The sequence below is a fragment of the Rana temporaria genome, chromosome 3 (assembly GCF_905171775.1).
Source record: "Rana temporaria chromosome 3, aRanTem1.1, whole genome shotgun sequence".
Taxonomy (NCBI): domain Eukaryota; kingdom Metazoa; phylum Chordata; class Amphibia; order Anura; family Ranidae; genus Rana; species Rana temporaria.
Window position 1 is genome coordinate 59,101,363 of NC_053491.1, and position 15,012 is coordinate 59,116,374.

General features: G+C 43.2%; 1 protein-coding gene across 2 annotated transcripts in view; it reads left to right on the forward strand.

The window, feature by feature from the left end:
* Positions 1–15,012, forward strand: part of SECISBP2L (SECIS binding protein 2 like) — an 84,262-nt gene that overhangs the window by 26,790 nt on the left and 42,460 nt on the right. For both annotated transcript variants that reach the window (XM_040342645.1, XM_040342646.1), the window contains exon 2: positions 13,862–14,040. In XM_040342645.1, the coding sequence (XP_040198579.1) occupies positions 13,862–14,040 (179 nt within the window). The remainder of the gene's footprint in view (positions 1–13,861; positions 14,041–15,012) is intronic.

Here is a 15,012-nt window from a genome sequence, read left to right on the forward strand (position 1 = left end):
GATCACTTTTATTCCTATTACAAGGAATGTACACATCCCTTGTAATAGGAATCACTGTGACAGGTCCTCTTTATGGAGAGATGTGGGGTCAATAAGACCCCACATCTCTCCTACAGGCTTACAAGCATGAAATTGGTGAAAAACATTTCACAGATTACATGCCGACAGCCGCGATTGCGGCTTTGTTTACTTCCGGGTACCGGGCGTGACGTCATAACGTTGCGCCCGGCCCTCCGACGGTCATAGAGATGACTGTGACCATCTGGTCACCAGTCATCTCTATGGTTCAGCAACGCGCGCCGGCCGATTCGCTCTCCGGGCCCCCGATGGCACGGGAGAGCCCGGAGAAGCATCGGATGGCGGGGGGACGTCCCCTCCCGCTGCCTAGAAGAACGCTTGAGCGGCGGAACCGCCGCTTTGATCGTTCTTCTGGTGCACAGAATCGCCGGCTGAAGACAGAGATATCTGAATGATGCCTGCAGCTGCAGGCATCATTCAGATATCACCACTCAAAGTCTAGGACGTCCCAGGACGTCCTACGGATCGGAAGTGGTTAAAAAATTAAAAAATAACACACACCACAAAGATATACAGTGCCTTGCGAAAGTATTCGGCCCCCTTGAACTTTGCGACCTTTTGCCACATTTCAGGCTTCAAACATAAAGATATAAAACTGTATTTAAAAAAAAAAAAAAAAAAAAATGAAGAATCAACAACAAGTGGGACACAATCATGAAGTGGAAGGAAATTTATTGGATATTTCAAACTTTTTTAACAAATAAAAAACTGAAAAATTGGGCGTGCAAAATTATTCAGCCCCTTTACTTTCAGTGCAGCAAACTCTCTCCAGAAGTTCAGTGAGGATCTCTGAATAATCCAATGTTGACCTAAATGACTAATGATGATAAATAGAATCCACCTGTGTGTAATCAAGTCTCCGTATAAATGCACCTGCACTGTGATAGTCTCAGAGGTCCGTTTAATGCGCAGAGAGCATCATGAGGAACAAGGAACACACCAGGCAGGTCCGAGATACTGTTGTAGAGAAGTTTTAAAGCCAGATTTGGATACAAAAAGATTTCCCAAGCTTTAAACATCCCAAGGAGCACTGTGCAAGCGATAATATCAGACCACAGACCACTGCAAATCTACGAAGACCTGACCGTCCCTCTAAACTTTCAGCTCATACAAGGAGAAGACTGATCAGAGATGCAGCCAAGAGGCCCATGATCACTCTGGATGAACTGCAGAGATCTACAGCTGAGGTGGGAGACTCTGTCCATAGGACAACAATCAGTAGTATACTGCACAAATCTGGCCTTTATGGAAGAGTGGCAAGAAGAAAGACATTTCTTAAAGATATCCATAAAAAGTGTTGTTTAAAGTTTGCCACAAGCCACCTGGGAGACGCACCAAACATGTGGAAGAAGGTGCTCTGGTCAGATGAAACCAAAATCAAACTTTTTGGAAACCATGCAAAACGTTATGTTTGGCGTAAAAGCAACACAGCTCATCACCCTGAACACACCATCCCCACTGTGAAACATGGTGGTGGCAGCATCATGGTTTGGCCCTGCTTTTCTTCAGCAGGGACGGGGAATATGGTTAAAATTGATGGGAAGATGGATGGAGCCAAATACAGGACCATTCTGGAAGAAAACCTGATGGAGTCTGCAAAAGACCTGAGACTGGGACGGAGATTTGTCTTCCAACAAGACAATGATCCAAAACATAAAGCAAAATCTACAATGGAATGGTTCACAAATAAACATATCCAGGTGTTAGAATGGCCAAGTCAAAGTCCAGACCTGAATCCAATCGAGAATCTGTGGAAAGAACTGAAAACTGCTGTTCACAAACGCTCTCCATCCAACCTCACTGAGCTCGAGCGGTTTTGCAAGGAGGAATGGGCAAAAATTTCAGTCTCTCGATGTGCAAAACTGATAGACATACCCCAAGCGACTTACAGCTGTAATCACAGCAAAAGGTGGCGCTACACAGTATTAACTTAAGGGGGCTGAATAATTTTGCACACCCAATTTTTCAGTTTTTTATTTGTTAAAGTTTGAAATATCCAATAAATTTCGTTCCACTTCATGATTGATTGTGTCTCACTTGTTGTTGATTCTTCAAAAAAATTTGTTTTATATCTTTGTTTGAAGCCTGAAATGTGGCAAAAGGTCGCAAAGTTCAAGGGGGCCGAATACTTTTACAAGGCACTGTAGATATAAAGAATATAATTTTATACTGATCTCAAAGTCTAAATTAGATATACCTAAAGCCCTTCTTTTTAAAGTGGTTATAAAGACACTACTCCAATCCTGGAATCCCTTCTGGTACAGGAAGATATACAGTGCAGTATCTGTGTTTGTTAAAAAACTATGCAGCAAAATACCTTATTTCGGAGCTCTGATGTGCGCTCATGTGACCTCCTAGCTCTCTCATTCATTGAACTGAGGACTACAGTGGGTGGGGCTGAGATTCCCTGCTGATGTCAGCCGGGGAGAGAGAGGAGGGGGGGGGGAGTCACGTGAGCGCACAGCGGCGCTCTGAAGTAAGGTGTTTCGCTGCTTAGTTTTTAAAATGGACATTGCACAGTATATCTTTCTGTTACAGAGGTGAATCCAGGATTTGTGACTTTACAGTGATTGGGGGGGGTTAGACGGCTCACGCACAGACTCCCAAGCTGACAAGGAGGGAGAAAGAGCAGTAGGATGATGGAAGCACGTAAACTGACCACAGTATTGTGGATCAGTAGCCATGATTACCGTGGGGACGCGGGATCAACCAGGTATTTTACAGCATAGAGAGGGACAAATGACACCTCACAAGCACTATACTATATATCCTGCTTCAAAGCAAAAGGATCTTCTCCTTTTTTTTTTTTTTTTTTAATATAGGGTTACAGCCACTTCAAGATGTTAATAGAGTGGCGAGAACTTCTGTCAGGATTTTATTTCTGTTTCAGCAGTGAGGCGAGTTTACACCTGTGTGGCTGCGGGTTCATGCCTGGGGTCCGGTGCACGTCTGTTCATCGGTTCAGGTGCCAATCAGGCCTCAATTTAAGGCTGAATTCACACCTGAACAGAACCCAAACACGAACATGTGCATTGGTTCCGCGACCGTCCCACACTGGGAACGTCAGATCATGGGCATTAATTCTAGCACCCAGACCTCCAGTGTGAATCTAAAGTGGTAACCTGTAAAGGCTTTTAAAGCATCCTCCTATGGATAGTAAGATTTGTCACCGTTACACAGACGTGTGCAATTTTAAAGCGTGATAAGTTTTGATATCTGTTTGCTCAGTGTAACATCATCATCTTTTATATTTTACAAAAAAGGGGTTATGTATTGGTGTGTGTGTGTGTGTGTGTGTGTGTTTTTTTTTTCATTTGCATTAAAATTCTAAAAGCGTATTTTCCCCCCAAAAATATTTGCAAAACCCACCAATTTATTCTCTAGGGCCTCCTGCTTTTTAAAAATATATAATGTTTGGGGGTTCGAAGTAATTTATTTATTTTTTTAATTAAAAATAAAATAAAAAATACTGATCATTACGTGTAAACAAAAAGTGCCAGAGAAGGCCTGGTCTGGAATTGGTTATTTTAAGATGATTTTCTCTTACTTCCTGTTTTAGCTATGGGACAGGAAGTGAAGGGGAATCTCCCTAATAAGACACCCATGGGGGGAAAAGATAGAGAGAGATATATAATCTCTATGATACTGTGTGTGTGTATATGTATGTATATGTATGTATGTATGTGTGTATATATATATATATATATATATATATATATATATATATATATATATATATATATATATATATATATATATATATATATATATATATATATATATATATATCTCTTTTATCTATCAGTATCTCACAAAAGTGAGTACACCCCTCACATTTTTGTAAATATTTTATTCTATCTTTTCATGTGACAACACTGAAGAAATGACACTTTGCTACAATGTAAAGTAGCGAGTGTACAGCTTGTATAACAGTGTAAATTTGCTGTCCCCTCAAAATAACTCAACACACAGCCAATAATGTCTTAACTGCTGGCAACAAAAGTGAGTACACCCCTAAGAGAAAATGTCTAAATTGGGGCCCAACGTGTCAATATTTTGTGTGGCCTCAGTTATTTTCCATCACTACCTTAACCGTCTTGGGTATGGAGTTCACCAGAGCTTCACAGGTTGCCACTGGAGTCCTTTTCCACTCCTCCATGATGACATCACAGAGCTGGTGGGTGTTAGAGACCTTGCGCTCCTCCACCTTCCGTTTTGAGGATGTCCCACAGATGCTCAATAGGGTTTAGGTCTGGAGACATGCTTGGCCAGTCCATCAACTTTACCCTAATCTTCTTTAGCAAGGCAGTGTTCATCTTGGAGGTGTGTTTGGGGTCGTTATCATGTTGGAATACTGCCCTGCGGCCCAGTCTCCAAAGGGAGGGGATCATGCTCTGCTACAGTATGTCACAGTACATGTTGGCATTCATGGTTCCCTCAATGAACTGTATCTCCCCAGTGCCGACAGCACTCATACAACCCCAGACCATGACACTCCCACCACCATGCTTGACTCTAGGCAAGACACACTTGTCTTTGTACTCCTCACCTGGTTGCTGCCACACACGCTTGACACCATCTGAACGCAATAAGTTTATCTAGGTCTTATCAGACCACTGGACATGGTTCCAGTAATCCAGAGATATGCAATTAGCGGACCTCCAGCTGTTGCAAAACTACAAGTCCCATCATGCCGCTGCCTCTGGGTGTCATGCTTGTGGCTGTCAGAGTCTTGCTATGCCTCATGGGACTTTCCGCAACAGCTGAAGGTCCGCTAATTGCATATCCCTGCAGTAATCCATGTCCTTAGTCTGCTTGTCTTCAGCAAAATGTTTGCGGGCTTTCTTGTGCATCGTTGTTAGAAGAGGCTTCCTTCTGGGACAGCAGCCATGCGGACCAATTTGATGCAGTGTGCAGCATATGGTCTGGGACAGCAGCCATGTGGACCAATTTGATGCAGTGTGCAGCATATGGTCTGAGCACTGACAGGCTGACCCCCCCCCCCCCCCCCCAACCTTTCAACCTCTGCAGCAATGCTGGCAGCACTATATCTATTTCCCAAAGACAACCTCCTGGATATGACACTGAGCATGTGCACTCAACCTCTTTGGTCGACCATGGCGAGGCCTGTTCTAAATGGAACCTGTCCTTCTAAACTGCTGTATGGTCTTGGCCCAGGGTTGCCAACGTTCAGAAAATTTACGAACAGTTTGTAAAATCCATAATTGTTGCATCTGTCCAGGAATGTCCGTTAAGGACATGCAGCCTGCATGTTTGTAATGGGCATTCAGGGACAGTTGCAAAAAGTACAGATTTTACAAACTATTCGTAAATTTACTGAAAGTTGGCAACCCTGTCTTGGCCACCATGCTGCAACTCTGTTTCAGGGCCTTGACAATCTTCTTATAGCCTAGGTCAGTGATGGTGAACTTTGGCACCCCAGATGTTTTGGAACTACATTTCCCATGATGTTCCACTACACAGCAAATGGCATGAGCATCATGGGGAAATGTGTTATGTAGAGTAACAATTCTTTTTTTCAGATCCTCAGAGAGTTCTTTGCCATGAGGTGCCATGTTGAACTTCCAATGACCAGTATGAGAGAGTGAGAGCGAGAGCGATAACACCAAATTTAACACACCTGCTCCCCATTCACATCTGAGACCTTGTAACACTAACTAGTCACATGACACCGGGTAGGGAAAATGGCTAATTGTGCCCAATTTTGACATTTTCACTTAGGAATGTACTCGCTTTTGTTGCCAGTGGTTTAGACATTAATGGCTGTGAGTTGAGTTATTTTGAGGTGACAGCAAATGTACACTGTTATACAAGCTATACACTCACTACTTTACATTGTAGCAAAGTGTAATTTCTTCAGCGTCGTCACATGAAAAGATATAATATATTTACAAAAAATGTGAGGTGTGTATTAATTTATATATATTTATAAATTTATAGACAGGAGGTATAACCCTCTCTCAATGGAATGGGGGGGGGTGGGGGGTTGCCTTTTTTTAGCTCTGATTTTTAAAGCGCTTCCCTATAATTGTCACCAGAATGGGGATAGTTGGTAAATCTACCAAAGGTGTCACTTGTTAATGTGAGAACTTTGTATGAAATGAGTTGATGTAAATTTCATAGGGTTGTTAACCTCTTTGCTTGAAAGGAGTGGAAAATGACTGATGTAATGTTTGGTTTAGATATCTGATACAATATGAAGAGGTAATGTAAACGAACTTTGTGTGAAATCATTCCTGGAATATTGTCACATGATCAGCGTGGTGTTTTCCCTGTCTCGCTTGTCATTCAGACTGACCTGGTTTTGCTGTGCAGCATAGAGACGAAAGCATAAAATGGAATTAATCTGTCATATAAAATTGAAGTGTGTTCCAAAAATTGCAGAAAGATATATGGATATGTTCACCCGGTGCTCCTGTTTCATACAAATCTATAAACCAGCACCTCTTACCAGAACTGATGGATCTCAAATTCTAGAGGTCATACACGCTCACACCAGAAACGGCCGACGGAATGGCTCCGTTCCCAGTCGATGCCTTGTATGGGGAAACGCGTCGGTGGGGCAGCAATCCTTGACGTCCCTGCGGATCAGCCTGCTGGCTTGAGCCACGGCTGTGTGAATTTACACTTTCTACCGAGATTTTGGATGTAAGTACTATATTGTATTTTAAATAAAATCTTTGGAAGTACTGCACCATGACGCTTCTTCCTTCCATCATCCTATGATATACCATGGTGCTGGAGATTACCTGGAGAAGGTGGTTTTTTTGTGTCTCTGAGGTTTCCATGTCTCTGGACAGCTTGTTGTATGAGAGAAGATCTTTCCCCTGGATCAGCCTGAGGAGGAGCATTCCCTGTTGGCCATTTCTGGTGTGAGCGTGTATGATCTCTCTGGAATTTGAGATCCAACAGTTCTGGTAAGAGGCACTGGTTTATCCTCATGTGAACAGGAGCACCGGGTGAACATATAGGGGGTTATTTACGAAGGGCAAATTCAGTTTGCACTGAAAGTTCACTTGGAAGTTTAGTCACTGTAAATCTGAGGAGGACATGCAAGGAAAATAAAAAAAACGCATTTTAGCTTGCATATGATTTGGATGATAAAATCAGCAGAGCGTCTCCTCATTTCAGATCTTCCCCTCAGATCTACAGCGACTTCACTTTCAGGTGCACTTGCAGTTTGCATTTGTAGTGCAAAGTGGATTTGCCTTTCGTAAATAACCCCCATTGTGTCCATCTCCCTTTTTTTTTTTTTCTACTTTTTTGAGCACTTTTTTGTTTATCTTTTTTGCCTTTTAAGTATTATATTTATGATTATTGCACATATCAATGTTATCCTTTTTTATATTAAATCCAGCCTGAGATTTTTAGGCTGGGCTTCTCCTATGGATCACAGGAGTGCAATTCGTTTTTCACTCCTGTGACCCGGTTTCAGAGGAGAGCAGTTTGAAGTCCGCTCTCCGCTGACATCACCAAGATCAGTTGCTGTCTGCTGTGCCTCCTGTTTCCATTCCCTCAGAGTCATGTTTCACTAAGGCCCCAGTCACACTTGTCCTGTGACTTGGGACTGCAAAGTCGCATGACAAGGCGTACTTACCCCATGATTTCCAATGAGTACCATTCATAGCTGTGCAACTTCAAAGTAGTCCCTGTACTACCTTGGTCCATATTTTGATGTGACTTGAGGTCTATAGAGCTCAACATTACGCAGGCATTGCTTCAAGTTGCAGCAATATTGCGTTCAGGTCGCACAAATGTGGACTGGGCCTAATACAGGAGGTGTGTTACTGGCCAGATCACCAAGTGAAACCTGTGGGGGGGGGGGGCTGAAGAAAATAAAACGAATACAGCCACCACATCTAATGATTGGCAAGCTGCGACATTAATACGTTTTTGATTTTGGATTTAAAGCGGGAGTAAACACATCACTAAAAACTGTTTTATTTCCGTCACGTGCCGAAAATGTAACACTCCCATTAGTCGTGCTCTAAACCAAACTGCCAATTTATCCAATGGCTGGTGTCATAACCGATCACATGTGCAGCACCCTGGCAGTTGTAGATTAAACAGAGGCAAAGATGGCAGCTTCCTTGGCTAAAATTATAGGAGGGTTTACTTCCACTTTTGATAACGATTTAAGACCTTGTGCTCATGGAGGTTAAAAAAAAAAAAAAAAAGCACCGCTTATACAGGCACTGAGCATTTTGTTTTTCAGCTTGTAAAAATCACCTCCTAAGCCTATATGTCCTGCACACAAAGGCATTTACAGGCGTATTAGAAGAGGTGCGTTTTACAGGCAGTAAAATAAACCCACCAAAGGCATGTTCTTGAGAGGAGCTTAAAGCGGGAGTTCACCCATAAAAAAATGTTTCCCCTTAGATTGATACTCATTTAGTCTAGGGGAATCGGCTAGTTGTTTTAAAATCGAAGCTGTACTTACCGTTGTAGAGAGAGATCTTCTCCGCCGCTTCCGGGTATGGTCTTTGGGAGTGGGCGTTCCTATTTTGATTGACAGTCTTCCGACGGTCGCATCCATCGCGTCACGAGTAGCCGAAAGAAGCCGAACGTCGGTGCGGCTCTATACTGCGCACCGACGTTCGGCTACTTTCGGAAAATCGTGACGCGATGGATGCGACCGTCGGAAGCCTGTCGGAAGCCTGTCAATCCAAATAGGAACGCCCAGTCCCGCAGCCCATACCCGGAAGTGGCGGAGAAGATCGCTCTCTACAACGGTAAGTACTGCTTCGTTTTTAAAACAACTAGCCGATTCCCCTAGACAAAATGAGCAGGAATCGAAGTTTAAAAAATGTTAGTTCCGGGTGAACCTCCACTTTAAAGAGGAGTTCTAGGCTCCCCCCCCCCCAAAAATATGTAAAGTCAGCAGCTGCAAATCCTATAGCTGTCTTTTAATTTAAAGCGGAGTTCCACCTAAAAATGGAACTTCCGCTTAATCCACTCCTTCCCCCCCCCCCCCCCTTACATGCCACATTTGGCATGTAATTTTTTTGGTGGGGTCAGTCGGACGGCGCCGCTCGCGCATGCGCAGTGCCGCTCGCGCATTGGGTGCCCGGCCGTGAAGCCGAAAGCTGTCACTGCCGGGTGCCCACACTAAGAATGAAGACGCCGGCTGGCGAGGGGGGGCGAGAAGCGGAGCCCCGGCCGGCGCGTTGCTGGAACCATGGAGCAGGTAAGTGTCTGTTTATTAAAAGCCAGCAGCTACACTTTTTGTAGCTGCCGACTTTTAATAATTAAAAAAAAAGGCTGGAACACCCCTTTAAGGACACATACCTGTCCCTGGATCCAGTGTTATCCTCACCCAAGTCGATTCCTCAATTGACTTTGGCTGCAGGCGCTGGCATCTAAACCAAGGGAAACTGGCAGTGATCCAGGCTTTCAACTGCGCATGCATGAGTCGCGCTGTGCTTTGTGATTGATCCCACAGTCTTCTGGGACCTGTGATGTGTCACCGAAGGCTGCGGTGGAAAAAGGGGTAAACATCCTCACAGATCACTGCAGCATTCTGACCGGAAGTGGGAAAGAGGGCACCTGTCATTCCGCTACCGCCCCCCCCCCCCAAAAAAAAAAAGTGAAGGAGGGGGGGGGGGGGAGAGAGTGGAACACTTTTTTTATTTTTTTGAGTGAAGTCCTTTAAGGGCAAAAAAAAAAATCCTATACGTGTCTAAACACTATATGCATAAAATGTATGCATGTAAATGCATTCCAGGGGCCAGCATAAGTTAATAATTTGTATAGTAGAATGTATAAGTACATATGCAATGTGCAGCTTTAGATGGAATTCAGAGGAGTTATTTTCAGAGGTCCCGTGTGCATGAGGCCTAATGCTACAATCTGAATGTCTGCTAAACTGCAATTGACGACTTGAGGTGATTATATATATATATATATATATATATATATATATATATATATATATATATATATATATATATATATATAATCACACTATACTGTACATTCTATACACCAGTGGTCTCCAAACTTTCTATATAAAGGGTTACTTTATGGTCCTTCACATTTTAAGGGGCTGGACTGTGGCCATTGGGAGTAAAAAGTGCCTCAGACTTGGTGGTCAGTAGGAGTTAAAAAATAATAATAAAATAATTGACATTGTGCCTGTGGTCAATAGGAGTTTGAATAGTGCCCCATAATTAGTATTAGTAGGAGGAACAATACCCCACCATTGGTTTTTCAGTGTAAAGAATATTCCCCTATCATTGGTGTCAGTCTGAGGAGAAATGCCCCATTGTTGGTGTCAGAGGGAGGAATGGGAGTAGGTATCCAGGACCTATCTTTTTAGAGAAGCTGCCTCCACTTGTGCTTTACCTGCATTGTTTTTGTTCCACTTCCCTCTCTAATTTGAACCCCCTCCCCCTGCAGGGGGCAGTACGGAAAGAGTCCCTGCTGGCTTGCGCTACACTATTAGTGTAGCGCCAGTCTTGCGGGGCGAACTGGGCTGAGAGGTAAATTAGTGTAGCGTCCCCATAAATCGGCCGCATTGCTTCCAGTATGTGGACGGCTGTCATTCTACAACTATGGGGGGGGGGGACCACAAACCTTCACCACAGTGCTATATGTTTTCTGCTGCATCATTAGCATGGTTATATCTTAGTCCTCTCCATAAAATTATCAGAAATTTGTGCTTAAAGTAGAACTATAGGCACCACTTTCTTTTTTTCATTTTTGGATAGAGTAAGAGAAGGTTATAGCCCCTGTCAGTTTATTTTTTTTACCATCCCTGTCCCTTTGCATAGATTTCCCTTTACTTCCTGCCCCATAGCCAAACAGGAAGTGAGATGAAATCTATGCAAGTTAAGGGAATCCATTGCCCCACCACCCCGCAGGCCCTCAGAACTAGTGTCTCAACTTGAAAATGTCAGGGCGGGTCTTAAACAGGAAGTGGTGTGGCCTTCACAGGAAGGGGTGGGTCATATTTAAATTAGGGGGTCACGGGTTTAGTCAGGCCTAGGGCAGCACAAAACCTAAATACACTATTGCCCGTTCCATCAATATTACAGTAGCACCCTAGTTCCTTATTCATTGTCGGAGAGGGGAATAGTTGTCACATCGTTGGTGGGAAGAATTTGCCCTTTAAGACCATTGAGCAGAAGTGACGTTTGATGTCGCTTCCGTCATCCAATGGTATGGAGCTGAGCAGGGGGCCATCCTTACCTCCCTCGGCATCCAGCCTCACAGGGGAAAGGACGCTCTTGTCTTTACCGGAGCCGTCGGTAGCGGTAAAGTCGACTGCAGCGCCATAAAAGGGATCTTGCGGCGACCACTTATCTAATAGAGGACCATCCGCCATTGAAGAGGATACCGGGGTTATGGCAGCTATCTGCTGCCAGAACAACGATATTCCACTTCAAACAGCTGCTGTATAATGATTGGTGGACCAGCGGGCGGTCCACAAGTGGTTACATTTATTTAAAAAACTAAATTCTCATTCGTCTACATTCAGTATCCCATAATGACAAAGTGACAACAGAATCTTGGGTATGCCTGTCTGTGCATTTATTAAAAAGAAAAACTGAAATATCACATGTACACGTGTGTTTTCAGACCCTTTACTCAGTACTAGAGCTGCACGATTCTTGCTAAAATGAGAATCACAATTTTTTCACGATTCTCGCGGCGTAACATCATCTTTCACATTAAAACAAAAACAAAATTGGGATAACTTTACTGTTTGTGTTTTTTTTTATTTTTTTATTCATTGAACTGCATCCCCCCCCCCCCCAAAAAAAAATGCATTTAAAAAAATGCATTTTTTAGCAAAAAATATTGATTTTTAACTTTAAACAAGTGTCAGAAAAAGATTTGGACTTTAAGGGCCAGATTCTCGTAAAGCGGCGTAACTTTGCCCGGGCGTAACGTATTCGATTTACGTTACGCCTCCAACTTAAACGGGCAAGTGCTGTATTCTCAAAGCACTTGCTCTGTAAGTTGCGGCGGCGCAGCGTAAATCGGCTGGCGTAAGCCCGCCTAATTCAAATTTGGATAAGGGGGGGCGTGTTTTATGTAAATCTACTGTGACCCGACATGATTGACGTTTTTCCCGAATGGCGCATGCGCCGTCCGTGGAATTTCCCAGTGTGCATTGCTCCAAAGTACGCCGCAAGGACGTCATTGGTTTCGACATGACGTCCAGCCCCATTCACGGACAACTTGCGCAAACGACGTAACTTTTTCAAATTTCGAGGCGGGAATGACGGCCATACTTAACATTGGTACGCCGCACTTATGCCTCATATAGCAGGGGCAACTATACGCCTATAACTGTACTGCGCCGGGCGTACGTTCGTGAAATCGTGTACCTAGCTGATTTACATATTTCGACGCGTAAATCAGCTTACACGCCCCTAGCGGCCAACAGAAAAATGCAGTTACAATCCGACGGTGTAAAACTTACGCCTGTCGGATCTAATGGATATCTATGCGTAACTGATTCTAAGAATCGGGCGCATAGATACGACGGCTCGGATTAGGACTTACAACAGCGTACATGGCGCTGCTCCGTTGTAAGTCCTTTCAGAATCTGGGCCTAAGTGGTTCAACTTCCTGCATTTACACACAGACCTGCTCTAAGAAGGAAGTTGGTTACAATGTTTAATGTTGTTACAAACTTGGCAGACTGTTCTTTACACAAAGAAGTGTATCCCTTTGATCTAAGAAGGAAGTGTTAGTTACAATGTTTCCTGTTAAGAACTTGGCAGACTGCCCGGATATTTTCTTTTGACAGCTGAGTGAGCAGATGAAGGGCCCTTTCACACGGGACGGATCAGTGATGACACACCCCGTGAACCTCCGCTTGCTCAGCGGGGATCGCTCCGCTGATCCGGCGGATGACAGGGCGGTCCCCACACGCCGTACAGGGACCGTCCTGTCTTTTCTCCGCTCTCCCCTATGGGGGGGATCAGATGAACACGAATTGTCTGTCAGTGTTCTGATCTGAAGACAGATGGAAAAATAGGATTTTCCTCCGTCTGCAGAATCTGAGAATTGCGGACCCGGATGAGATCAGGTGTCAGCGGATGTTCATCCGCTGAGACCCGCTATCTCATAGGGATCAATGTATGTCCCTTTTTCATCCGTGCACGGATGGATGAAGCGGCGGACATACGGTCCGCCCGTGTAAAAGGGGCCAAAGTCTCTCCACTTGTTGTTTGAGCATGATGGGTAATGTAGTTCCAAAACATCTGGGGTGCCAAGGTTCGTCGTCTCTGATTTAGAGAAATGGGAGGCACCCGAGTTAAATTTCCGGTGGTGTTGCAAAGGGTCTAAAAACTGTGATATTTCATTTTTTTTTTTTTATAAATTCATATGATTCTAAAATTCTGTTTTGCCTTCATCATTATTATGGGGTATGGCGTGTAGATTGAGAGGTAAAAAAAAAATGAAGGTATACAACACTAGTATCGGACGGCAACATAACAAAATTGAAAAAGGTGAAGGAGGTCTGAAATGTTTTTGTATTGTGTGTGTGTGTGTGTGTGTGTGTGTGTGTGTGTGTGTGTATATATATGTATATGTATATGTATATATGTATATATATATATATATATATATATATATATATATATATATATATATATATATATATATATATATATATATATATATATATACACACACACGTGTGTGCGTGTGTATATTTTATATAATATTGTGTGCGCGCATTTATACTCTCAATAAGATCTTTTTCTGTATGAAAATGTAATCTCTAAATACTTTTGTTTTGTAGAATGGAAAACTATCTGCTGAAGTTGAGCCGTTCATCCCTCAGAAGAAAGGGAGCGAAGCCCTTACATTACCAATGTCTCTGTCAGGCGATGGTGGAAGCGTCGGTGGCCTTGAGCCCACACCTATTCCAAGCTATCTTATAACCTGTTATCCATTTGTCCAAGAGAACCAGTCGAATAGGTAATTTGCATGCCTTCATTTAGATCATGAAGTGAATTCAAATGCTTTCTGTTGTGATTTCCGCGAGCTGACAGATAGAAATCTGGAATGAGACTTGTTTATCTTGCCTTCCTATGTCGCCTGAAGTTCTGTATCTGGGAGTTGACAATGCGTGAACTTTGCTTTCTGCTTTGAGTAGAGATTATACTAATGCTTTTCTTTTAGTTTACAGTCAGTTGTATTTGCTTAGTCATAGTAACGTGAATCAAGTGTATATTGAAGTTCAAGCTCCATCTCTTCCTGTAGTCGTTGCCTAATTCCGGTGCCTATTTAGGAGAAAGTTTGTCACAGGATTTTCCAACACTGGATGGGATTGTGTACACTAAAGGAAGGGATGGATTAACTCCAGCTAGAAAGGGAATACATGTGATTTAGTGTGAATAATCACATGACTTGTTTCCCTCCAGGACAGATAAGTCAAGCATCATGCTGATTAGTGTGGAATAATTTTGCATGTTTCACATTTCTGATGGTTGGCTTGCCTCATATACCATTTAAGAATACTTTAGATCATGGGTCTCCAAACTGCGGCCCTTTGCTTGCCTCTTATCTGACCCTTGGGGCACTCTTCCACTGACACCAACAGTGGGGAAGCATTTTTGCAGCAGTTGTGTCCAGTGTCTCCCTGCAGCAATAGATCACTGCTTCTACAGTGATCTATTGCTGGTAAGTTGTAGCCCACAATGGCTTACCACTTCTGTTTGAAACAGGAAGAAAGTTGATAAAGACAAAGTAATGACCCTTCTTTGTGTATCCTGAAATTCCTAGTAGCTTGGTTGTTATGCTGCTCCAGTTGCTTTTATACAGTAACAAGTATTCAGATAAATTCTTCTGATATTTCTATGAATGCTTACTTCTGAGTTATAGACTCGTGAAATATCGAAGTCGGCTTAACATCCAGGCTACTACTAATAGTAAAGATATAAAGTTTGT